General features: G+C 36.8%; 1 protein-coding gene across 2 annotated transcripts in view; it reads right to left on the bottom strand.

Annotated features, from left to right (window-relative positions):
• LOC142344571 (putative H/ACA ribonucleoprotein complex subunit 4) overlaps positions 1–27,165 on the bottom strand; it is a 556,150-nt gene that overhangs the window by 7,255 nt on the left and 521,730 nt on the right. For both annotated transcript variants that reach the window (XM_075396347.1, XM_075396348.1), the window contains exons 7-10: positions 26,805–26,954; positions 21,922–22,161; positions 21,579–21,682; positions 1,401–1,509 (exon numbers count right to left, since the gene is read on the bottom strand). In XM_075396347.1, the coding sequence (XP_075252462.1) occupies positions 1,401–1,509; positions 21,579–21,682; positions 21,922–22,161; positions 26,805–26,954 (603 nt within the window). The remainder of the gene's footprint in view (positions 1–1,400; positions 1,510–21,578; positions 21,683–21,921; positions 22,162–26,804; positions 26,955–27,165) is intronic.

Genomic DNA, 27,165 nt, shown 5'->3' with positions numbered 1-27,165 from the left:
TCTTGCTATGACGCAATCAACTTTATTTTAGCAACAAACTTTACTTCGGAGTGAGAGCAATAGATATCACTCAAAAATGAAGAACGAAAGCGTGAAAAAGTCACTGGAGAAGCCAAAGAATGTTCTAGAAGAAAAGCGCAAAAACAATCAAGCAAAAAATTTGCATTAAAAAAGCCCAACACGTTTACAATAATTGCTACGAACTTCGTTCGAAATCAATTAAACAAACCGACTAAGGTTGGATGAACTGCTCTCAAACGACAGGCGAGGGCAATTAAGTTAGAGGGGAGAAGCCTAAATTTTAAGGGTGCAAAATCTCCACCATCTGAGGGGTTAGCACCCGCGGTATCCAGGGTAGAAGTCTGAACCACTAAGCTACAACGGCTTTGATCCCTAGCCGCTCACAATCGCTTTTGTATTAGCAACAAGCAATCAGAGCAATTGAGAATATAAACCAACTTATGCCGGGGGAATTGCTCTCGAACGACAGGCGGGTGCAGGAACATTTGACCCCCACCGGGATTCGAACCATTGACCTCCCGCTTTATAAACATGTACATAACCGACTCTGCTATTTGACCCTTACTATTGCTATGCTGCAACTTTATCTTACCAACAAGAGTGAGAGTAATAGAGATCACTCAAAAACGAAAGCATGAAAAAGTCAACTGAGAAGTCAAAGAATGTTCTAAAAGAAAAGCGCGAAATGTCAAGCGAAAAATTTGCATAAAAAAGACCAACATGTTTACAATAATTGCTATGAACTTCGTTCAAGAGCAAATAGTCAGTAATCAAATGAAAGAAGCGTGAAAGTCACTTGAGAAATCAAAGAAAGCTCCAGAAAAAAAGAGCAACGGTCAAGCAAAAATTTTGCATAAAAAAGACCAACAAGTTTACAATAATTGCTTCAGAGAGCAAATAAAAATTTGTATTTTTGGCCAAACGCTATTCATATCAGTGTTCACATCCAATTTTAAAAAATGGGGAAATGTGGTTGGTGAGATGCAGGGCTATCAACCCATCACAATAGAGACTCCCAAATCTTTAACATTCTGATAGGTTAGCTGCAAAAATGCTACATTTATACCGTCTGCTTGCTTCTCTAGCGTACTCGAGGATGATAATTACATGTACTTATCTGATGCTACGATCTTTTATTAGTTTTCAACCACAAGAATAACTTCAATCAATGAAACTAACCTGGATAATTCAAACAGCGATCACGCAAAATAATCAAAGTTTGTAGTTATCACAAATTTTAGTTTTTCCGCAGAAAAAACAAACTCAGTAGTAGCCTGCTGTGTAGCTAACGTGGTTATTAACACCCACAGCCCAGTTATCCATAAACAGAACATCATTATCAATTATAATGCCACTTTTCCTTCGTGTGTTACACTAACCGCTCCTTCTGTTTTAGCTTCAGCAGCCCTGCTCGTCAGCTGATCTGCGCCTGCCTCGCCTTTGACTACCTTCACAACAATTCCCGGCTCAGATTTAATCTTGCCAGCACTAAAACAAAAAAAATCTTTCGACGTGATGTTTCAGCCTGAATAATTTTTGAGTTCAGTCGTAAAATCTGATTTCGGAATCCGAGTTCAATCGAAAAATAAACTCCGAATTTGAAACGCGGTTCTCTTATAACCTGATAAAATCGATCCCGCATTATTTCCATCTGATCCTGAACCAACATCGCAGAAAGAAGCAATTAAAATAGCAGAAAAAAACAACACTTTATTAACCTGACCGTAGCAGTCGTAATAAGATTTTAACAATTGTTACAAAACTGCCTGGATTGTAGTTATTCAGTGAAAAAGTGTAATTAAATAACTTAATTCTTATCTCGACCAAATACTGTTGATTTCTCCTACATCATGGTTTGGTAATTGTTACGCACTGATTTTTAATAGTGTTCCTCGTGGTGTTATTGTGGTTTATATGAGGAGTAATTAACTTGAATAATTGCCATTTTACAAGGACTTATTTTGATGTTTCACAGTACGATTTTTAGCAGATATATTTTGAATAAAATTAGCTAGTAATAGCCTTTTATTGAGCGGTTCGGATGCGTGATATATCCACTAGTTTGCCTTGTATTTTGAGTCCTGTTAGCCTAAGTTTCTACTTTAACAAAGTCTATCAAACTTGGGAGTTTTTCAAGAGAATTTCCAGTTCAATCTTTAATTAATTAGGCGAGAATTAATCAATAACATTAGTAAGAAGTTTTATCAGGTTTAAGAGTAACTGGCCAACTGATCTTCAGGCTGGTTGTCCGGTGTTCTGCTGATAGTGGGTTCCGCAGGACTGTGCCTTCAGTTGTATTGGTCCTTCGTAAATATTTACTGATTTTCAAGTAGGACGATTTCCGGCTTTTGTACGTCTCTTGGTGTTTGTTCAGTACATATACAATTCCGTATTAGCACCTACTTTATCAGAATAATTACTTCACCAAGTACAAAATCTCTCATGAAGTTATTTACTGATTATGTGAATTTATCATCAAGAAACTCAAAAAAGTAAATATTGAGGCTTTTAGGCACTTGAAGTGTTTGCTAGTTAAACTGTCAATCTGCGGTTGTTTTTCATAAACATAAACAAATTAGGGGTTACAGGCCTAGATGGAAATACTGGCTATATATAGCCTTGAAACTAACTGAATATGAACTAAATTATAGCACTTATTTATGGATATTTGAAGGAAAATCATCACGTAACTATAAGGGACGAAATAGGGGCGTGACACTACCCGACTTTATGAAAATTTTCCATGAAAATTTTGAGAAGGAACTGGGTTTTTACAGTTTTTCTATAAAACATATAATCTGCACGAGTATAATAATATAAACATATTTTTGTTGGAGCCACCCAATTTATGTTTTCTTAGAAAAGTGTTTAGGAACGAAAGCATTTAAGTTAGACAATTAATGAAGTTAAGAGAAACAAAGTTTAAGTTGAGACAAATTGAGATAAAGATTAAAGTGAGGAAAGTTAAGACAAGGTTAAGAGCTTTGAAGGAACATAAAAGATGTGAAATTGCGCTAATTTTAGAGTAAAGAGTGAAGACATAAGTTTAAAGTTAAGATTAAGAGGAGACATTGAATTAGCACTGAAAATAATCATGGTTATTTCTTTGAATAATGGCTCTAAACTTGGTGTTGGGAAAACACATATGGTCGAACTGAATGGATGATTTAAAGCACTGGTTTATGTTGTGGATTGGAGTACTAGTTTGAACTTATAAAGCACTGATTTATAGAACTTAATGAATGAAGGGATATTTTAACTGCTAAAAGAATAATACTTGTCGAACTATATAAGACTTTCAAGAGCTTAAAGCATACTCTCCTCTGGGGGTTGAGCTTGGTTGTCCAGTTCGTCGTCTGTGTTAAATCGGTCCATGGTGTTGAGTGATATGGTAGAAGTTGCAGGCATGGAATTTCGTCGTTGTCGTTTGAGGGTTCCAAGTTCTTCTGGAGAGATGACTGTTGGCGGTTGCTTTAGTTGTTTGGCTAGAGTTGTGACTACTTCTGCTTTCAGATGTTTAGGTACGGAAACTACTGGGTATAGCGGTACATTGTTTCCGTTAAGCTTCATGAAATTTGGTACCATTCGTCGTACAAAAGCTACTTTATGGAATAAGAACATGAAAAGAATATGTAAAGCTAGGTTTCCGATAAAAACAATGATGGTTAAAGAAAGAGAAAGTTTGATCGGTACGTAAGATTCAAGTTTGTCAATTAGTGCTGGTTTAAATGACTTCATTCAAGTGGTAATTGGCTTTGCTATAGCATCTAGTGACTCTGTTGATAACTTTCTATTCGAGTAAATAAATTCGGTTTTAACTTTCTTCAATAAATCGAGGTTTGCTTCAGTACTGGAATCATATTTCGGAAGGTCGTTTATGTTAGGTAATGAGTCAATGAAATGCGCAAGTGGATCTCGTAATTTTACATTAATTCTCGTTGCTGGAAGGTACTGACAACTTTGTAAATCAGCTCGAATTTTAATGTGGTCACTGAACATTGTATGTCCACATTTTAATGTGATTAAACAGATGTTACAACCTTTATGAGGAACATTGATGTGTCGGCCATTTTCATCCGTACCAATCTCACTAAGGGTATAATCACTTGAAGCTGATGTTAGGAGCCAAATTCCGTATCCAAGGTTCTGTGCTCGTTCTGGGTTGGGTAACACAACCTTCTCTGTATCACATACTTTCAATGCTGAGATTGTGTGGTGAAACTTGAGGGTTGCTAGACACGAGGAGAATCCAAGGTGGGTTTCCATTGTCTCCTGACAGATTCGGTATCGCGGCGATCCAAGGCAGTTGTCATACTGAGCTTTCGTCAATACTGTGGTTTCCATCTGTCCTTCTGAGATTGCTAAGTATTCTCCATCTATTACATATCTTAAGGCGTCTACGGAGTCCTTCTGAGGCATAGGGATTACTTTTGCACGATAAACTTCGAACACTGTCTGGCTAGAGGCTAGGGGAATGGCTAGTGTCAGTAAAAGTCCGTCTTCAACTGTCGAAATCTCTTGTACTAATTTCGCATCGTAGTACGAAAGTATGTCAGTCATGGGTATTGCCAAAGTTAGACGATCTGGGGCGTTCTTTTGGCTATCATGGACTGAATCAAGGATCTTTATCAAAGATTTACGAGGTACTAAAGAGATTGGAAGGCGTTTGTCAAGTAACGTAGGAATGGCATTTATAACATTAATTCGAAAGGAATCTAAGGCTGCTCTATAACTTTTGATATCTGCGTAAAGAGTAAGAAGTAATGAAGCTGCTGTGTCAAAGTTGAAATTCAATCGTTGCTGTGATAATTGGATTTCCATACAGGTTGCTATTGCGTTCAGATTGTGATCTATAATTGCAAACTGTTCCTCTACTAGTTTCCAGTTTCTGTTCTGGTTTTCTTGCATTTCGTTTTGAACTTTGTAAACTTTTGCAAGTTCGTCAGCAACTAGGAAAAATTTCTCATCGGTTTGTGCACTGATTTCCATGACATAGTCGTTGAGGCTATTGAAACTGTTAGCTAATCGATCGATATTTTCAGCGTTTTGAGACGTTCGCTGACAAGATCCGAAAACTCCTGTGATTCCACCGCATCCTCCGCTGCTCATTGCTATTCCTGGACCGAAAAGTCCAATTCCAGCGACTGCGGCCGCGATTGCAAGCGGGGCGGCTCGTTTTTGTCGATTGTGCGGGTCTTCTTCGACTCTGGTAGGGAGTTTTTCAGTCTCGTTGCGTAATTTAAGGACTTCAATTTCGGCTTCTATTGTTTCATTGAGTATCTTGGTGTAAAGCCAATCAACATTGAAGGCGTCTGTTTGATTCCGATATGTAGTGCTGTATGTCAGGTTGCAAAACTCTGATTGCGTGATCCACTTTTTGGAGAGTTCATTAAGTAGAGTCTCTACTTGTTGTCTGATCGTGAAATTATAACGAGGAAATGGTACTAAAAATTCCACGTTAATGAACTTTTCGGTAATTAGGATCTTTCCTTCCTTATGGAAGATGATTCCTTTATCCAGAGCTGCTTCTGTGTTAATCAGATTCTCAAAGGTGGGGCCGAAAAGTACGAGATTCAACACAATTGTGAGTATCATTTTCATATTTCAATAATATCAACTATGTTTCAGGACAATCTTCTACTGATGTGGCTCTTCTGAGTGTTTCAACTGGTTCTCTTTGGTCTTCCGGTGTTTATTTGTTCATGTACTCAGGCTTCTAGTTCTAGTTTTCTCAATATGGCACTTGTTTACCGATGTTTGTTCATTTCAGGTGTACTTTATTTTGTGATCATGTGTGTTGATGTGTATGTTTGATATTACTACTAAATATGGTGTTTAGCCATGTTGAATTGTGGTTATTTGGTTGAATGATGGGTGTGTGATGATGGGGATAGTGGTTGGGGGGAGTCAAATTTTGCAGTCTTTACATGTTTTTTCGAGTTTTTCAGATTATTTGTTTGTCAGTACGTGCTTTAATATTACTGTCGGCCCGAATAATATCACTCTGGGGTGCTGCGGCAACGGGACCAGGTATGTATCAAGGAACTAGGTTCACTGGTCTCGTTTGCGGCACCCAGAGTGTAATATCAATAATAGTACAGCAGTAGTTAATAGCTTTGAAGATGGAGGAGATGGATGGGACTGGGACTCAATATTATTATTAGTATTCATATTATTATTCTTATTATTCGGGATTGTTGGGATGTGGAGAAGGAGAAGGAGGGGAAGATGTGTGGGAAGAAGGAGGGAGAGGGAAGAGCTTGAAGATCAGGAAGATGAGGGAGGAGTTGAGATGGAGGAGACGGCAGTTTAACTAGTTATTTTTATTTATTTATTTAACTTATTAACTGACTTTTAGTTGTATATGTTTAGTTGTAGTTTGATGTTATATATCCTAATATACTGACTTATATACTTGGTGCTACTAATAATTAATAAGGTGCTAGTAATATCATAGTAATTAGTATATATCAAGACTTGTTTTTGTGAGAGGAATTGAGGATATAAGTAGGGGATAAAGGAAGAGTTAGTGAGGCGTAGTAAATAAGTGAATGCTAGTGAAGGGTGTAATTGTGTGTTCAGAGCGTTGTTGTGTGTTTTGCGGCATGTGTTATTAACTATTAGCGGTCGTTATAGCATGGTATTTAAACGTCCTTGGCATTTATTGCATAATTTGTTCTGTTTGTGTGTTTTCATTCCTGTGATTGTTCATTTTTGACTTAACACTTTAGTTTTCTGCTTGCTTAATAACTAGCGTGACTCAATTTTTAAACTTTCAGATAGTTATTGTGAATCATGGATGTTGCCCAGTATGAGGATTTTCTGACTTTCTTGCGAAGCAAGACGTTGTCTCAGTCTGAATGGATGTATCCATCATTTGTTCGGACATCTGAGGAGCGATGAGCTTATCGGGACAAAGCAGAACATATGGTACTGAGGATAAAGAATGTGGGGACTTCGGAGTTGGTCGTGAATCGTGAGGTGTTGATGTACAAAGTGGAAGTGAAGGTGGGCAGCGAGATGCAAGTTCAGGAGAAGGAAATTCCAACTCAGCAGATGGTGTCTCAGGAGTTGGCTTCGCTTCATGTCGGGTTCAGTGCTTCTGCAAAGCACATTACTCGTGTGAGGTCACAAGTCGATCGCCTGAAAGCTGCTGGGTTCTTCTTTCCACGTTCAATGGGGGGATTGCAAGCCGCTGTTGAAAGGTAATTGCATATGTTTATATTTATTTATATTTTTATTTGGTTTTCTTTAGTTTGTTACATGTATTAGTAGTTGTGAAGTGGTGTATGCCTATTGTTTAGAGCTAGTCGTGAATGTGTGCCATGTTTCGTGAAGAAGATGCACGGCAAAGAGGTGCAGTGCACTTTTTTCCGTGCAAATCTTCGTGCAAACTTGTGTGCAGAATTGGGGTACGAGTTTTACAATGACATTTATGCTGAGTATGTGGACGTAGTGTCATTTAAAACTCCAAAGTTGCTTGGTGTGGCTGGTGTGAGGGCCGAAGTTGGCGGTCTGTGTGCTCTCAGTGCTCTGTAATACACTTTAACTAGTCGGAAGTCAGGTATTTGTTGTATTTTATCGCAATTTTCAGTAAGTTTATTACTGTAATTCACATTTGTTCGGTGTGCTACAGACAAGAAGGTTCCCAAGCATAATGTTCGCGCTCTACGCTTGGATATTGTGGCCAAGATGCGTTCGCCTGGGTTCTCTGAACTTGTAAAGGACCAGTTAGGGTACTTTGTGTCGGAGTATGAGATTGCTGAGAGTGAAGATAATGGGTCGTTGGCCGAGTTCTGGGTAAAGTTTGTTTCAATACTTGGTGATTCTGGTACGCGCATGTGTAGGTAGATACTATTTAAGGTTTTGCTGTTTAGTTTGTCGGTATGGCTTATTTCCTCGGATGCAACGTCAATATCTATTGGCAGTATACTGAGGAAATGGGGGCGGCTGGGTGTGTTACAGGCATTCTATCAATGCTAAAACGACCTCTCCTGCTGTATTGATCCAGTGCATCGGGAAATTCATCGACAATGAGTATCGGTACCATTGTGAGCCAATCGTAGACTTTCCAAAGTGAGTATTTAGCTGTTTTTGTGAAGATTTATCGTGTTTTTCATATAATTTTGAGACTTTTTGTTCATTATAATGACATTTAAACAGGTTGGACGACGCTGAGCGGTACGTGACTCGTTCTACTAGGACAAGGGGTCAGTCCGGTCAGAGTACTAGTGGTGGTGGTACCGTAGCTGAGGATAGCGCCGATGAGAATTGACTAGTGTCGGTGCAATTGTATTCATCATGTAGTTTAGTTTCATCTATAGGTGAGTTTTTACTTATTATTTGGCAATTGTAGCTTTGACAGTTGGTTTTTACTGTTGTAACTAGGAGCTGTGAAGTGTGTGAGCATGTGGTAATATTTTAATTACACTGTGTGACTTTATAATGACATATTTATGAAAGTGAAATTCTGGTGACATAACGACTTTTTTGATTTTTGAGCATTAACTTTAATTTACTTGTAAATTATTGATCATGGACTGGTTCTAATGGTTCTAGATGCTTATTCTGGTTGTTAGCAGCACTTGTGTGTAATTTGAACTGGTTTAGAAGAGTATTTGGTACTAATTTTCACATGTAATTTTTTCGTAATTTTGGCCATTTTTCCGCATCAGGGCTGGTGTTGCATATATGTGAATTATTCAATTTTTACTGAATTTTGGGCAAATTTTTTGGCTTAGCCCACTTAGTAGGCATCGGTGGGGAACAACTATGCTATAAATTCAGGTTTTTGGGCACTTTTTGGTCAACTTTTTGACTAATGTATGAAAAACCGAAAAATGCGAAAAATTGAGGGCTCCAGCGTCACTCATTTTTAAATTGCTCCAATCGGGCTCAAAATTGGTAGGCCGCTTCAGGGGCTCAAAAAACGCTGCAGCGCAAAAATTTGGCGCAATTTGAGCATTTTTCGCAAAGTTATGATTGTTTTTGTGATCCGAACCTGGCTATTTTTGAATCATGAAATTTCGGTCTGAATAAGTCGTCACTGTTCATACATTAACGGTATTGAATGGTTAAAATGGTACTGTCTGTGCTTGTTACTAATGTATATTAGTGAATTATAGGGTTTGAAGCTATTTATCGGGTCAGAACATTGATTTTTACGTCCAAAATGCTAATTTTCAGGCATGATTTTTCCACTAATTGAGCTTCTTCGAGACATGTATCGGTCTGGTGATTCTCTAGTGGCCTAAATCAGGTGCTAACTGTTAGTACTGATATCTGTGTTTTTCTGATATTTACTAGATTTTTACTTGTGAAGCATCATGTTTTATGCATAAGTTGACATAGATTGAAGATAATTGATTTTTGACAGTAATTGTGGGTCATACTAGTGAGTACTATGTTGGTAGCAACTATTGGTGCAGTTTGGTGCATGATTTGACTTTATTATGTGGAGTTTTTCACTTTAGAATTTTGTGCTAAATTTGATCAGATATGTGCAATTTTCGATTTTTTCATTTTTTTCAACATTTATAAATTTCTATGCGATTGTATGGGTTTGTTAGGCTTAGACAACTACTAGGGAGACTGAATATTGGATATGGGCTCATAATTCGGCTATTTGATACTATTTTTCTGGTCTAAATCTGGCTCTATTTTGGCGAATTTGAGAAGAGTCTGGTAGGCTTCAGTTTTTTACTATTATTTCAACATTTTACTTAACAATTTTCAATATTTTTGATATGGGCGTGTAGAGCTTTAGCCTGCGGATGTTTAAGCTAATAATATCAGGTTTTCGATCAATATTTCGGATTTTATGAACTTGTGTAAATTTTCAAAAAGTCTCCAAAATTGAGGGGCCCAGCGTCACTCAATTTTTAAAATGCTTCGATTGAGCTGAAAATTGGTGAATCGCTTTATCGGCTCAAAAAACCCTGCAGCGCAAAAATTTGGGCAGTTTCAACTATTTTTCACGAGTTATAACGTTTTTGCTGCAGTGAACCTGGGTTTTTTGAAAAGGCTAAGATAGGGGAAAAGTTATTGGCTATAAGGCTATAAAAAACTTGTTCAGAATGATTGATATTGCTATGTTTGGACTGCTAATGAGTAGGGCTAACTGAATTATCAATAAAATTGGGCATATTCGGGTATTAAGATGCATTTTTGATCACTTTTTCTGGAAATTACACTTAAATTTTTGTGATTTTCGTTATTTTGGCAGTCTTTTCTCAGCTTGTATTGGCACTAGGGGGCTGGGAGTGCATATTCTGAGAGCAATAGATGTGGGCGTGCTGATGGTATGGTTAATTGCTGTCAGAAGTGAATAATGTTGACTCTAGCTGGAAATAACTGAATTTTTCCTGACAAAATTTTCGCGATTTCAGAGCTTATTTGGTTTTAAGTCTTCATGGTTGATACTGGGATGAGCTGGGACTGGTTTTTAGGGTACTACAAGGCTAGTGGGGGGTTGCACTAGGGTTGTAGGGCGTATAGGTGGCTTTTATTGGGTCAGGTGGAGAATAAAATGACAAAATTTTCGAAGCCGAGGATTGAAGCAAAGCGCAATTTTGGTTTTTTTCGTCATTTTTCAACATATACTTGGAAGAAATATTGGGTTTTTATGGTTGTTTGAGTTTGTACCAAGTAGGTGGCAGCTGGGAATAGCTGCTGGAGGCATTTGGGACAGTTTTTGGCATATTTATGGGGTATAATTTACACTACATTTTTATCAATTTTAACGCATTTTGGTAGGGTTCGGTATTTTTGTCATAACTCAACTTTTATTGATTTTTGGCGGGATTTTTGGGTACTGGGGTGTCAAGCGTGAGCAGTAGGATGATCTAGGGCAATAAAATGGGTCAATTGGAGGTTTTTTGTGGGAGTTATCATTGAATTCGCGCGGATTCGAAAAGTGTCAAAAATTGAGGGCTCCAGCGTCACTCGATTTTTAAAGTTCTCCAAATCGCTTCAAAATTTGCATGTCGGTTCCTCGGCTTGAAAAATGCTGCAGCGCAAAAATTTGGGATGATCGGGGCATCTTTCACAATTTTATTACTATTTTTCTGAAGTGAACCTAGGATTTTCAGAAGGGTCAATTTCAGGCTAAGTTTTTGGTACTTAGAACGGGTCAAATGGGGTCAATAATAGCTGGAATCGCTTCTACTGGATAAGGGCTTTTCAGAACAATAGGTTAATCCAGGTTCAGACAAGTAGTTCTGGAGATATAACAAAATGACTAGGACTTGAGGTCAAAATTTTTCGAATTTTTGGCGATTTTTGGGCTTTAGGGCTAAGTTTCTCGGGCTTGTTGGGCTTTTGGGCCAAATGAAGGGTACTGCTAGACTGTACTGGGTCTGTACATGCTAAAGGATATAGATGGTTATGGGTAGAGGGTCGAAGACTTGACATATAAGCTCAAATATGATGTTAAAATCCAATTTATCATAGCCACTGGCGAGTTTTGGAAGACTTAAGTGTGAAATTCCTGCATTTATTACTATTTCTCTCAGTTCATAGAGACTTGCTAATACGGATTCATATGTGGGTTTGTGGTAGTATCTAAATTTTGTAACTAAACTGAAGATATAACGTTCGGAAATGGGGTCGAAGTAGATTAAAACTGAGCCAATATCTGGTGGGTATCTAAGTCTAATTGCACTTGGGGCTGCTGGGTACCAGCTTTTGACTTGTCGGGCTAATCCCTTTGCCATTGCAAGGTCTGCTGATATACAGTGTGCAAAAGAGTGTGGAGAGTATAAGATATCTGTTGGTGAACTTAGATATGTTGCATTTATTTCTTGACTAAAATGGTTTAAATTTTGATTAGATGAGCCTGGTGAAGATTTTTTTGATTGAGATCTAGTTACTGGTTTGTTTGCTGAACTGCTGGGCTTTTTCCCTGAATATTTTGCTATACTTGCTGTAACTTGATCTAGTTTTGTCTCTCTACTTGGTGTATTTGACTGTTGTGCTGCTTGTGCTGATGCTTTTATTGCTTCGCGTTTTTCTTCTTGTTCCAGTCTGACACGTGCGTTTTTTGGTCTAGGACTGCCTGATCTTCTGACTTGGTTGGTTAGGTAAGGGTTTGTTCTATCTTCTTTATGCAACATTATTTCTCACATTTAAATCCGCGTACATTTTTCCGCTGTTGGTAGTCTGTTGATTCGAAAGCACTTTTCTCTGGTTTTCGTTTTGGGTTATAAGGTCGGGCTCTTATTTTTCTATCAGTTAAAGCATATTGTTCTTCGTGTGTTTCTGGAGGTGATTCAATATCGAATGGTACTATTGACGGTTGTGACTGTTGAGCTGGTAGAAACATTTCATCATCTGATGAGGATGATACTAGAGGAACACTAACTTCTGGTTCTTGCTGTCTGATTTCATCAGCAATTAACGGGTTAACTGGTATTCGGGGAATTTGCTCTGCGTCCAGATTTAGGTCGGTTAAATTTTCATCTGAACTAATGTTTTCCTCAAAAAGATTTGCAATTGCTTCATCTGAACTTGAGGAGTCTAATACTGGAAGATGAACTGGGGCAGTTCGTGGTCTAACTGCTGGTGCTACTACCCTTGGTGGGGCCGGTGGTGCTGCTGGAGGTGCTGCTACTGCTGGTCCTGCTAATGGTCCACCTAGGGGAACATTTATGGTCACTCTGACTGGATCTTGTTTCTCTTTTGTAGCTTGTTTTATTTCCTTTTCTTGTTCGTTTATCAGTTCTGGAATGTGTTCATCAAAAAGCTCTGGCTCCATGTGTTGTCTTCTAGATGGATCAGGTTGAAAGTTTGCCGGGTTGATGACTTCGAGGTCTTCAGGAGATTCACTTGGCTTAATTGGCTTCAATCTGATGCGATGAAAAATTTGGGTGTAGTTCGTATTTACTTTTCGAATGATGTAATTAGAATCAGTAAGGACTTTTTCCACTTTATATAGCGGTAGCCATTTCTGAACTTGGGAAGCTATTACTGTTGATTGTTCTAATAGCTTAGGGTTTAAAAGTAAACAGAATGATTTTTCTGGAATTGGTTTTGCTGATGCTTTTTGATCATAATACTTCTTGTACTTCAAGTATGCGGTCGTCAGTTTTTCTTTGTTTTCTCCAAACTTTTGCATCATGGCGTCTTGCAGTTCATTCACAAAGTCAGAGTTTACTGCTACTGCATCCATTAATTTTCTGGATAACCTAATGTCGAGGGGTTTTGTGGGTTCTCTTCCATGGAATAAAGTTGAAGGACAACAATTTGTCGCTGAATGGTATGAAGTATTATGAATAAAAGTTGCAAGAGGAACATATTTGTGCCAGTCTTTCCATTGTTCCTCAGTATTGAGTTTTAATATTCGCTTCAGTGGTCCGTGAGATCGTTCTACTGCTCCAAAAGTTTGAGGGTGCTTTAGTGAGGCATGTTTTAACTTTACTTCTAATAAACTTGTTAATTCTGACATTAATTCAGAAGTAAAGTTTGTTCCTAAGTCACTAAGTATCGTTTGAGGTATGTAGCTGTGCTGGAAGAACACCTTTACTAGTTCTAGGGCTACTGTGTCAGCGTATCCATTCGTTAATGGAACTGCGAATAGGTACTTTGTGAAAACATCTATTCCACTCAGAACATACTTATATTGTGATGACTTTAGGGGGCCTACTAAATCAATTTGTAACATATCTCCTGGATATGATTGTAGAGAACTGACTGGTTGTAACTTTGGTGTGATGTGGCCTTTTGGTACTCTGTTAAGTTGAAGACAAAGGAGGCAGTTTTTGATGAATCTAATGAAATGTTCGGTGAAGCCTGGATAATAAAATCGCTTTCTAAATTCCTGAATTGTTGCTTTGATGCCTAAGTGACCTGCTGTTTGTGAATTATGGAGCCTGTATATAGTCTCTTTCCACGAATGCTTAGGTACACAGAATTGTGTATGAAGTACTTTTCCAGTATCATCATAAAAATTCCGGTATAAGACATTCCCTTCAAGAATTAATCTGTTTAAGTGCTTGTGATACTTTTTTAAACTAGTTGTAGCATACTTTGAGTCTGGTTGTTGGTTATTTTGTTGCATCCAATTTATTACTGTTCTAATGTCTGCATCTTTTTGCTGCTCTTCTGCTAAATTGAGACTAATTAAGTTGTCTGTAAGGTCTGGGAATTCATCTAATGGATTTGGGTACTCAATTGAATTTATTTCTTGTTTTCTTTTAAGTTTAAATAGCCCTTGAATTTCTGTAATGGGAAAATTAGTTTGTCGTTTTTTGTATTAATCATAGAAGCCAAGTTTTTTAAGCACATCAAGTTCGTCACTATTAATTTCATCACTAAAGTTTTCAGTATCAAGTAGTACATTCAGTTCAATATCAGGATTTTGTACTTCTGTATCAATTTCTATTTCTTTAACTGGAATTCTATCCGTTAATATTAAAGACATTGTTGCTGATTTGTCATTCTCCATTCGCGAGAGAAAATCCGCTGCGTAATTAGCGCGTCCAGGAATGTGGGCAATTACTATGTTAAATGCGAGTATTCTGTCTAAACAATTCCAAAGAGATGGTGGTATTACTTTTGACTGGAAGAATTGTGTGAGGCTTTTGTTGTCAGTGAGTATAATTACCTGTTTGCTTGATCCCCAAATGTAGTGTGAAAAGTAGTCCAGCGCGTAGTACAAAGCTAGGAACTCTTTGTAATAAATTGAGAGCTTTAATTGTGTGGCATTAAACAAATGCGATCCAAACGAAACGGGAGCGTATGTTTTCTTTTCTTTCTTTCCTGTTTCATTTACGTAGTCTTCCACCATTAGTACAAAACCTGCACCGTGGTAACTAGCGTCACAAACAATTACATACTGCAGCCCTGGTTTCGGCAATCGCAAAGTTACATTCGTTGCTTCCATTAGATCCTTCTTTATTACTTCTAATGCTTTTACATGTTCTTCTGTGGTTTCTATTACTGCATCCTTCTTCAGGAGCTTGTAAAAGGACATTAGTTTTTCACCTAGATTAGGGATGTAATTTCGGAAGAATTGAGTGAAGCCAATTAATCGTTTTACTTGTTTTGTTGTTTTCGGCATTTTGAATTTATCAAGAAATTTAGTTATTTTCGACTTTTCTTGTAATATTCCTTCTGCACTGATGTTATTTCCCAGAAATTTTATGGTATCGGTTGCGATTTCACACTTTTCAGGTGACAATCTCAGTCCAGATTGACGTATACAAGTAAAAATTTCTCGTAAAGAAGGTACCAATTGTTCAAAATTTGTTACTGCGTTTCCAATATCATCCATAAACTGGGTACAATTTCCTGATGCTAAACATGGGTCCAAATAATGTCTAATGAAGGAGCTAAATCCAGTTACTGACTCATTCAATCCTTGTGCGAGACATTTATATGCATAAGTTCTCGAAGCAAAGTTAAATGCTAGCAGTTGCACTGATACATCGTCTGCCATTTGCACGCAATGATATGCTTGAGAACAGTCAAGTTTTGAGTTTTGTGAACAATTTTTTCCCAGCAAAAAAAAATTTATTGCGTCACTCATGTTCGAAGTCGGGAAATTCGTATTCACGTAGTCATTTTTCAGCAAGTGGTTTACTTTTCTCAAGTCAATTAATAGTCTAAGTCTTCCTGAATTCTTTCGTTGTGCGAAAAGTGGACTACTATATCTTGATTGAGACAAAGTTGTTATCAGTCCGTAATAATGCATTAATGCTAGTTCTACTTGTAGCTCATTTCTCAAATGGACAGGTGTTGGAGGACCTTGTTCATAAATTGGTATACTTCTTTCTGGAGTTAACTTTATTTTTAAGTCTGTGTTATATCCAACATCAAATCTGTGTTTTGCGAAAATGTCACTAAACTCAACTAGTAATTCACCTACTACTGCTTTTTGCTCATCATTGAGGGCTGATTTTTCCCACGGAAACTTGCTCAAAAATGTTATTTTATCCTGATGATTACCCTTTGGATCTAATTTCTCCATTTCTTGCAGTTTTAGCAGTTGCTCATAGATATCTCTCTGCAAGGGCGACAAATTTGTCGGATCTGGGCACGTTTCAGGCGTTGGGAACCATAGTTTTTCATATTCTGGCGCTGGTTTCGCTGGTTGAGATTTTCTTTTCGGGGTGTCTGTAACTTGAATTAATTGATTTATTTCTGTTAAGTAATTTTCGCTCATTTTTGCAACATTTATTAATTGAGGATCTACTTCTAACAACTTTTCTGCTTGGCCTGATGTTAAGAATGAGAATTTGGCTATTTCTTCGCCTTTATTTATGGTAATTGGATGATCAGTAATGTTCAGGACATAGATGTACAGAATGTTATTTTCAGCAACTTTACTTAGAGATGATGTTAATAATACTTCACTATCTTTTTCAAAGATTTCGTTTGGAATTATTCCTCCACAAAGGTCAGCGAATGATTCTAGTTTATCAAAAAGCTTACATTCTAATACTGCTTGTTGATTCGGCTGTAAAACTTGCTTTTTCTGTGTATAAACTCCAAATTTTTTGCGTTTTACCACTCTTCTAGGTTGCTTTTCTGGCTTTATTTCATTTATTTGTAGTGTTTGATCAGGGAATTTAATATAACTTTGTCCTGGGCAGATGCTAACTTTATGTTTAACAAAGAATGGGTTGCCTAATATTACAGGAGTTGTGACAATTAAAACAAGGAAATCTTCTGTAAATGTTTGTGTGCCCAATTTAAATGTAACTTAAATTGCTTTGTCAATTTTAACTATATTTCCGTTTGCCATTTTTACTTTATCTAGATCAGGCTTTTCTATTTCTGTTATTGAATTGATATTTGTATTAATTAGCTCCTTGTAAAACTCACGACTTATCACGTTGGCAAATGCTCCTGTATCGATTAGTGCGCGTCTATCTAATTCTCCATTAAATTTAACTTTAACATAGGATAATGTTCTGCCTAAAAGTGGGACAATACTGAATAATTGCTGAACATGTGGTGTTGGCTTTGGTGCGGATTGAGGTACTTGTGTTGGGAGTTGCACAGAATTATTAACTTAACTTTTATTATTATTACTTTTGCGTTTTCTACGCTTTTTGTTACTTTTAATATAAACTGGCTCTATTACTTTATCTAAACTAGGACTAGACGTGCTTTCGTTATAATAGTTAACTGAGTTTTTATAATTTTTATTTTGTTTTTTAAAGTTGGGTGGCTTTATTAGTTTTTTTGTTGATTAAATGGGTAATTCATACCTCTCATATTTCTACTTTGGAGTGCACCAGCACGACTAAATTCTTTTGCTTTTTGCATACCATATCGGTCTTGTACTGGACTACCGTAAACTATACCCTGTCTAAGAAGGTTTTGAGGGGTGTTTTTTGTTGGGAACCGGTAAACTGGTCTATTAACATAAGCTGGATGAACAAATGGGGGACTATCTGAAGGTTCAGTCCAATAATTACGAGTTTGTGGCTGTTCGTTATAATAAAACGGTCTAGGGGCATTAAATTGCGCCCTAAACTCTCGGTAATTATTAGCACGAGGGGCATACTGTTGCTGGGGCCGATAGTTTTGCTGAACTGGACGATAATTAGACTGATATTGAGGGCAATTTGGTCGATAATTTTGATATTGGGGGCGGAAATTTTGTCTATAACTTTGTCTGTAGACTTGTTGAGGGTAATGTAGTGTGAATATGTTTACTGGGCCTTGTTCTGATGGCTCATTTTTAGGTGCTGATCTCTGCTCAAGTTTCTGCTCAAGTTCTTTCTGATTATTTGAAATAGTAGTTATTGCTTTTAACATTTTATCAGTATTTGTTTCCGTTATTTCATTAAAACCGTCGTCGAAGTACTCTTCTCTGTTGCACATCTCCTTAATTGCAATTTGTTGGCTAGCTAAGGTGCATAACTGATCTATTGTATCTGTTTCTGGCCTTTCTAAGAGCTTAGGCTTAAGCCAGTTTGGCATAGACTTAATAAAGAAGCGCTTTATTTGCTCGTTTTTTCTGTTTTCTGACATCTGAAGGGCAGAATCTCTTGCTGCTGTCTCTCTTTCGAATCTACGAGCTTCTGGGTCACCATGTCCAGCTGGCGCTACTACTATTTCAGGTGCTGGATATGCTTTATTGGCTTCAGTTCTTAACTTTACTAAGAAATTTTTTACAGTGTCTGTTTTTGGGTTGAACTTTTGGTTCTCTAACTTTATGATTCTAATTTCTCTCAAGTCATCCTGCGTGAATCTGTGTCTTAGAGCTGTTATACTGTCTTCAAAAACTAGTCTGGTAGCCTCTGGTAAGGTTAAGAAGTATCGTAAAGCGTCTCCTTTTAAATGTAACTGCAAAAAGTTCGCTTGTTGCGCCGCTTCGATTGCTGCGACTCCGATTGCACCTGTTATTAATTGTTCAAACTCGTTGAAATTGTCCGTTTCTGATCCGGAAAAAGGTGTGATGTTGATCTGCGGGTGTGCCATTTTGCTTTTTACCCGATTAGATTATATACTTTTTGTTCAATCAGTCTTACTTTCGTTCTAAAGTATTAAATAGCACGCTTAACTTAACTTAATGGAGAGATTAGGGGTTTTAAGAGATGAAAACAGTTAGGTGAGTAGCACAAGAATATCAGAAAAGAAACTACTGAAACCATTCATTCAGAAAACAATAAAGAAGGGCTTCTTATAAACCTATTCCTAAAGCTCCGGTCGAATCGTCAGACTTATATCGTTGAAGCCGTATGGGCCGCCGAAGTCTCACCTCTAAAGAGTGCCCCTTAGTCTAGGAAAATTCGTGGGGACCACGACCGCACAGGCTTTGTGGAAGCTGCACTCAGATAGGCAACAGCATAATGACCGAAGTCACTGTTTGATTCATTAACCTCCCGAGCTGGGCGGGGAAATAAAATATAATTGTTTTTTATTTTTGTTTAAACTTTTGTTTTGCCCTCTTTTTTTGTTAATAATTAAGTTATGGTTTCAGTAATTTATTATTCTGATGTTATCTGATAATCAGTGATGATGTTATCAAGGTTAATTTCTTTATCAGATTGAAGTTTGTGACGGATAAGTCCAAATTTACGAGATTTCTGATTTAAACTTTTTGCTGTCCAATAAATTGCAACACGTTTGTCATCTTTATCTAGCACATAAATAACAATAGACTTATAAAATGAAGAGGAAAAAGCGGTTACTATCTGAGCTTGCGTTTTACTGTTGTTTTGGGTATAATTAATGTGGTTTCCTTCAATATGTTCAACAAAATTGGGGGAAGAGCGACAATTATTAATAGCGGGGAGAATTTGTTCTTTGTAAATTGACATAAATAAAGCACCAAAATTAATTTTACAAATTCATTTACTCACAATATCCTTGTTTGCAAATACCCTGTGTTGTTTTTGTCTGTTGTGGCGGCTGTGGTTGAGTTTGTTCCAGTTATTGTCCACTCAAACACTTTTGAATTGTTGTTACACTTAGTCCACAAAGACACAAACACAGTTTCCACCCATTCTTTCCTTTGTTACTGCTTTGTGCGTTATCATTTTGGTCGAGAAGGAAGTGCTGGATGTGATTCTGGATGATTGGAGGCTCTTAAGATAATGAAGAAGAAGAGAAGAAAGAAAACAACAAAATAAAAGAAGGAAATATCAAATTTATCGAGGAATTTATCGAAATATCGGTTCGTTAAACTGGAAAACATTTAATAACTCCTGTCACCATGTTACGCAATGATTTTCAATAGTGTTCTTCGTGGTGTTATTGTGGTTTATATGAGGAGTAATTAACTTGAATAATTGCCATTTTACAAGGACTTATTTTGATGTTTCACAGTACGATTTTTAGCAGATATATTTTGAATAAAATTAGCTAGTGATAGCCTTTTATTGAGCGGTTCGGATGCGTGATATATCCACTAGTTTGCCTTGCCCCACTATTTTGAGTCCTGTTAGCCTAAGTTTCTACTTTAACAAAGTCTATCAAACTTGGGAGTTTTTCAAGAGAATTTCCAGTTCAATCTTTAATTAATTAGGCGAGAATTAATCAATAACATTAGTAAGAAGTTTTATCAGGTTTAAGAGTAACTGGCCAACTGATCTTCAGGCTCGTTGTCCGGTGTTCTGCTGATCGTGGGTTCCGCAGGACTGTGCCTTCAGTTGTATTGGTCCTTCGTAAATATTTACTGATTTTCAAGTAGGACGATTTCCGGCTTTTGTACGTCTCTTGGTGTTTGTTCAGTACATATACAATTCCGTATTAGCACCTACTTTATCAGAATAATTACTTCACCAAGTACATAATCTCTCATGAAGTTATTTACTGATTATGTGAATTTATCATCAAGAAACTCAAAAAAGTAAATATTGAGGTTTTTAGGCACTTGAAGTGTTTGCTAGTTAAACTGTCAAGCTGCGGTTGTTTTTCATAAACATAAACAAATTAGGGGTTACAGGCCTAGATGGAAATACTGGCTATATATGGCCTTGAAACTAACTGAATATGAACTAAATTATAGCACTTATTTATGGATATTTAAAGGAAAATCATCACGTAACTATGAGGGACGAAATAGGGGCGTGACAGTAATTTTTTTAAATCATAGGTTTCCAGCTAACAGACACAAGTTGCATAATGTTTGTTATCGAAAATTTCAAATTTTTTTCAGTTCTTTCTAAAGTGTTATTTTTTCTCTAAAACTTTAGTGCTTTAGGAAGTGAATTCCAATCCTTTGAAGAATTTTAAACTTTTTGAACGTACTTATTTTTTGACTGAGACATAAGGAATTAAAAAATATCACAGCTTCTAATATTCTGTTTTATACACCCAGTGGGCAAAGTTCAGTCATCTAAAGGATTAAACGCGGGTAAAAGACAGTTTCCACATAAAGACAGTTCTTTTCAACATAATTAGATATTCAACAGGGAGAATAGAATACTATCTTGAGATCTCTTGTGGAGTCCATTCTATTTCTTGAGTAGCATGTACGATTGGTCCAATTTAGTTGCCTTTCAAGCGATATCAGCCAGTTTTTATCAATTGATTTAAATAAGATTAAGGAATTGTTTAAATGGTTTTCAGAACTGTTTTCATTAGAAACGGTATCCAATTGCGGAGTGTATAAATGTTTTAATTCCACACGCCATTTTCTACAAGAGATGTTCCACCTCGTCTTGGAAACTGAGATTTTTGTCCATATGTTCCCATAGATACTTGACGCATTTCGACACTCTAAAATTTTGTTCCCAATATTGATTCAGGATACACGGAAATTTCTGTTGCGGCTGAATAGAATTAATTCAGTTTTCGATGGATTCAATTGTAGTTTCAGACTTGTGAAATATTTAGTGAGCAATAGCACATTTTTTCTATAATTGTTTTGCACTCCTGTTGTATAGGAGAGGAAGCTATTAAATACTAAAGGACCAAGCACAGTCCCTTGGGGCACACCACGTTCTAGAATAATCTCGTCTGAAGCAACGTTGAAATATCTTGGCAAGTTTCTTTTGTAAAACTTCAAAGATCTCTCAATTTTCAAATCAGTCAATAGAACTTTTACACTGTCTTAGTACCCAAATAGTTTCATTGTCACGGTTTAAATCGCTACTTACTTGTAATCCTCGTAGAACTTTTTCCAAGACTCGGGGGTATTTTCCAAAATTTTTCCGAACTTCCCAAGTTCACCCGACTTCACAAGCATCTGCTTCCTGGCAGCCTGAAAAAAATTGCTCATGCTTTGGAAAATTTCGACACCTATCATTTCATCCCAAGTTTAGTATTCAATTTAAACGTCCAGTATTCAATTTAGGAGCCACAGCAAGCTTACAGCCATAGCAAGAAAAGTAGACCAATTAACATATTAGGTAAATGACGTAGAGGGTAATTATAAATCGTGATAATGAACTAACACCTTCAGAACAGCAAAGCACTTCTAATTATTTTATAGTAACTTACGACTGGACCCAAGCCCCACTGCCTAGGATAGACGTCTCTCTCCATCACCACTCGCTTGATCTTGGCAACCACCCCATGGTCGCAAGTACTCAGACTAGCTGTTGTCATCAGTGCAATGCCCAGAGCAATAGCCTCCCCTTTCGAGGTCATTATTACAACTAAGTCATTGATCTCGATTCCATCGTCAAAACGCAACAGACCAGGCAATAGGATTTTGGCACCGTAGCAGATAGCGTTCACCTTAAAGAATTTTTCTAAATTAGGTCGTGTTAAAAAATTTAGTACTAGCTCGATCTAGTGAAACAGGAACCAGAAATAACTACAAGAAACATAGCTGTTAAAGCACTTGATATCCATTCTTTCAGTACTCCTACCCTGCAAGCCATCACCAACCTATCAAACTAGAACCAAAATGGATTTATCCCTGGGCAAAGAACATTTTGAACATCTTGATTTGAATATCCGGTAAAAAAATCCTCATTGCTATAATTCAACACAGACCCGTCTATTCAAAAAACGAGAAACGGCAATTTATCCCGTGCCCGAGGACGAAAAGTCAAATGGGTCAGACGACAAATCGGTAAGTCGCATAAAAAGACCACAGGACTAATATAATTGCTACAAACTTTGCTGCAGAGCAATTAAAAAATGAAACGTTTCACATTAAGCATGATACTCTCCACAAAGTCCCCGGAGCTGGTTGGACAAAAACGCATCTTTAAATCCTGTTTGCTTCCAGAATTATTTTGTTGGACATTTACGAAAAAAAAGATGAGACTTTAAATGTGCAATTTAAAATTTTCCTTTGCTGCCAATTAGTCCAAGTCAACATTTCCAGCCATGAAACTAAACGAGGCTACAACTTAATCATTGCCTTGGTATTAAGCCATTGCCTTGGTAAATTTTCGATAACTTAATCTTTTCATCTTTAAAAGTAATATAAAATATTCCGGCAAATTGCCCGAAAATGGCTTCCCTTGACCCATTTGATGCACATCTGGATTGAAACAGAAAAGATTTTAAAAAATTGACAGAACTTGTTTCTAAGTGCCAAAAAGTATTGTAATTTGTGTCCAGCTTGACTTAGATTCTTTAGATATTCAATTCAGCTTCCAAGCTGAAGGCTATTAAGCTTTATACTAATGTCAGCTACCAATCGCTCTAATGAACTTCGATTACCTACTGTACTCACTTAATGACTGGGCTTTATCCGTTTCTCCCGTTTCATGTGAATTTGCTCTTTTGACAATGACCTTATTCACTACATTGCGTAATTCAATGAGCTAAACCATTTAAAATCCATTCAGTTGAAGCAGTGTGAGATATGTCAGCAGTCAAACGTTAAAGTTGTAATTTATGTAAAACGAAAAACGTGATCAAGAGGTAAAGCTATTTTAAAAACACAACATGACAAGTCCTGACACATTTCAAAGAATTTTCATTGACTAAACAAAACAACTAGACCTAGAATGCACTGGATTGGGAAATGAATGGATTGGAAAAAATATTTAGAAAATCAGATAAAAAATAAAAGAACACCAAAATTCAATGTCAAAATGCCGCATGTGAATAAAAAACCAATAGCAAGAAACCGAACTTTTGATTCGCACCGTTTTCCCACTATTTCAAAATTAGAGTGAAAAAAATCACGCGGCAAAACCACTTGCTTTTTCGCTCCACTTCCTGTCTCGGCGTGAGCAAAAATCATCACTTCAATTTGACTTCAAAAATCACGAAAAGTGTGAACAGATCATAGAAAGAGACAGCGCACAAAAACAATTCAAATTCTTGGAAGTGTAAAAAACATAGCAGTACAAGTCCTCAATTACAATCTCAAGAACAAAAATAACTACAGACCTTAAAATTTTTAGCAACATGAAGTTTTTAAAGCAACATCAAGAGTCAACAAAGTCCATGAGCGGAAAACCAATGAGCACACAATTCTTCAACTTTGGGGGAAGCAATGAGAGACAAAGCAAAGAGTCGAAAACTAGAGAAATTGACCAAATTAAAGAAAGCCAGGGGCGTAAAAGTAAGAGAACGTCAACCACAAGCCAGAATTGTTGCCCTTAGCATATCATGAAACTATAGAAGTAAAAATTTGTAGCAGTTCTAATGCCTGAAAACGGAACAATACAATAACTAACGAAAACAAGATTGATATATTCACTAACGATTTCTAAAGAAACGGTACCTCGGTCAAGTAAAACGTTAGCTAGAAGATGGAACTAATGAACTGGCCATAATTATGCAGCACTAAAAAGCCATTAAGATCCATTACTTCCTGGATATCGCGTTAAGACACAAGAAAAACAATCAAAACATGCAAGCCCAAAAAGTCTTTTATTTTTAGGAACGAAATCATGTAAACTATTGCTATGAACTGAAAAACGAATGCTAAGCCACTGAAAAACCTCACTTATTTCTCATTTTCAATCGATCAAAATTGCCATTAATGAGATTAAAAGATGAGACAAAAGACAACCAATTTTAGCAACGACTCGAAGACTGTTATACTTTTTGCAAAAACAAAATGGTGTAAAAGTCACAGAAGTCAAAAGCTACGGACTGAAACAATTATTTCGATTAGCTAAAGCTACATTATCAACCGGTGCGATCTGTCATTAAAACAATTAAGAGAGACAAAACTAAGTCCAATAGCCAGAAATCAATAGCTATAAACTGAAACAATTAAATCGATTCAACTGATCCCTGACAAAAAAGGCGAAAAAATTGAACAAAAAGAGCGCGCCAAAACAATCCAAATATTTTTTGTAAAACAGGAGAGCGCCCAGATAATAACCGTTGAGAGGCTGCCGCCTTTAGGGCCGTTTAGGAAAACGGAGAAGAAAACTACTACTGAAATAAGTGTCATTTTCTTCTTACTCTCCAGTATTATATTCAAAAACATTTCATATTGAGGCGTACTTATCACTTGATCTCGAAAAATTTAGGTACAAGAAAAGCATGTACTTCAACCAAGTCACATAAGACATTACTGCTCTACGACAACTAGAAAATGCCTCTATCAACAGTTATTTGACAAGCGCTCCATCCTTGTAGGAAATTCCTTTTTCAACAAATTGATGAAAACTTATGAGAACTAATGGTCTCATTTACTACAACCTTTTAAAAAAATTGGATGTTTTTCTTACAAGCTAAAAAGGCTATAGAGAAAACTTCTGTGCCATAGTTAATTTGTATGATGCATAGCAGTATCCGCATTAATTTTTTGAGGACCAACAGCAGGGAGATTTTCCAAGAAAATCGAAACTCACAAAACAATTGATGTAAAATGACTCAAAGATTTTTTGATAATTAAACACTTGAAAAAGCGATTCAACATATATTATTTGGCATAAATTTCTTCGGTTAGGTGGTAGAAAACTGAAATATGCTACGTTGATTTTATTCTCACAAAACAGAAAACGCGAAAACAGCTACAAGATTACCTGGATTACTAGAATGTAGGTAACAGCAGATACAAAAATGAATCGATAAAGAATGATGAGTCGTATACCGACATTTCTAAAACAATAAGAAAATAGCGACCGTTGATTCCCACAACCACGATTGGGATTGAAAGAAGAGACAAAAATAATGAAAACCATATGATTTTTGCAGGGAAACAATTTTAAAGTACGAACTATTTCGATTTCCTTTTGAAGTTGAACATAATCCTGTTTCATAGTGAGACGATACAGGAGCTAGTATCAATACCAATAATCATTAGAGATGGTAACTAAGACTTATAAGAACAAAGTTCGAGTAACGGTTGTCTAAAACTTGGCGTTTATGGGTTTATCCCGTTTCTATTTCTGATTTCTTTTTTGGTACTGCTCTGTTCATATTGAATTGCTTTGCTGCGCAACTGCTGTTTAAAAGCACTTTGAACAGAGAGAGAGCGAAGAGTGAAACTAGCCTAGAGAAGTCAAACATATTTCACGCAAAATGTTGAACAAGATGTGAACTCAGGTAAAGCGAAAAATTTTAGTTCGACGAAGTGAAAAAAATAGGAGCGCTATAATAGTCGGCTGGCTGAGAAGCTGAGGCGGCTATTAAAAAGTTGCTAACAAAGAATCCAGCTGATTGTTTCTTCTTAGTTCCGATGTTTTTTTAACATTCTTGATTATTTAAGAGTCAAACGGCCTTCAAAGCGTTGGCGTAACTTCGCGTGAACTCATTAAGAGGGTCAAAAAATCGTTCATAGAGCAGAAGTTCTACAAAAATAATGCGCCTACAAGAGGACGCCCCTATCAGAAAGACATTGAGAGGAGGCACATGAGAAAACGACGAATATAGATTTTTGACGTTTTCGACGAAATAAGAACCCACGAGTTCACAAAATTAGTTTTCCGTGGTCCGAAGACTTTGGAGATAATTTAAACCATGTCCTGAATTTGGCAATCCGATGCAATCAAAAGGTGCATTAATAGTGGATGTAGGGACATTTATTGTAAGGGCACATTTACGAAAAAGATGAGAATTGAAAAAATCTTCAGACCACTGAAAACTAATTGATCAAACTAACTTAGTGAGTTTTTATTTCGCCGCAGTTGCAACTTCATATAATTATTGAATATATATTCTGATTATATAGAATTATACATTCGAGAGAGCCATGAAACGGCCCAAATTATGGGGAAATTTTGAAAAATTGAGGCCTCAAGTTTTCATCCAGGAATAAAATTCAGCAAAAACTCGATCAATCGACGCAATTTTTCAAGCTTTTTAATGATACACTATCTCTCGGAGAAAAAATTTCGTTCGGCCAAACCTGGCTGAACAAAAAAAGTACGGCTGAGTTTGTAGGATTAGAGCAATGATTACAATCTTTTCTGTAAATTCAGCATCATTTGATCGGGCTTCAGAACAGTACTAACAGCGCTGTCCTTCATAACAATTCGTTTATAGTCTGTGAGGAGAGCTTCGAGGGGTTGCACGACTCTGCGCAAGTACGACTCATCTCCCTCATTGTCCATACTCCACTGGGCATCCAACACATCGTGCAAAGTGTACAAGCTCCCATTCACCTACAATGTAATAATGCGAGTCACACTATTGTAATCTGAAATAATTTTTTTTCTCTTTCACACTTTTGCACAGAGAAACAATTTTTTGTTTCAATAACAATTCATCATTTATTTCTGCAATCAAAGACGAACAAATACAACACTCATATGATGTCATTGCAAGAAATGTACTCTTGGTACTCAGTTAAAGAACCATTCCACATTTACAGCA

This window comes from Convolutriloba macropyga, chromosome 8, assembly GCF_964194025.1.
Source record: "Convolutriloba macropyga chromosome 8, txConMacr16.3, whole genome shotgun sequence".
NCBI classification, from domain to species: Eukaryota; Metazoa; Xenacoelomorpha; order Acoela; family Convolutidae; genus Convolutriloba; species Convolutriloba macropyga.
Note: the sequence above shows the minus strand (reverse complement) of the source record. Positions and strands in the feature narration are given on the sequence as shown.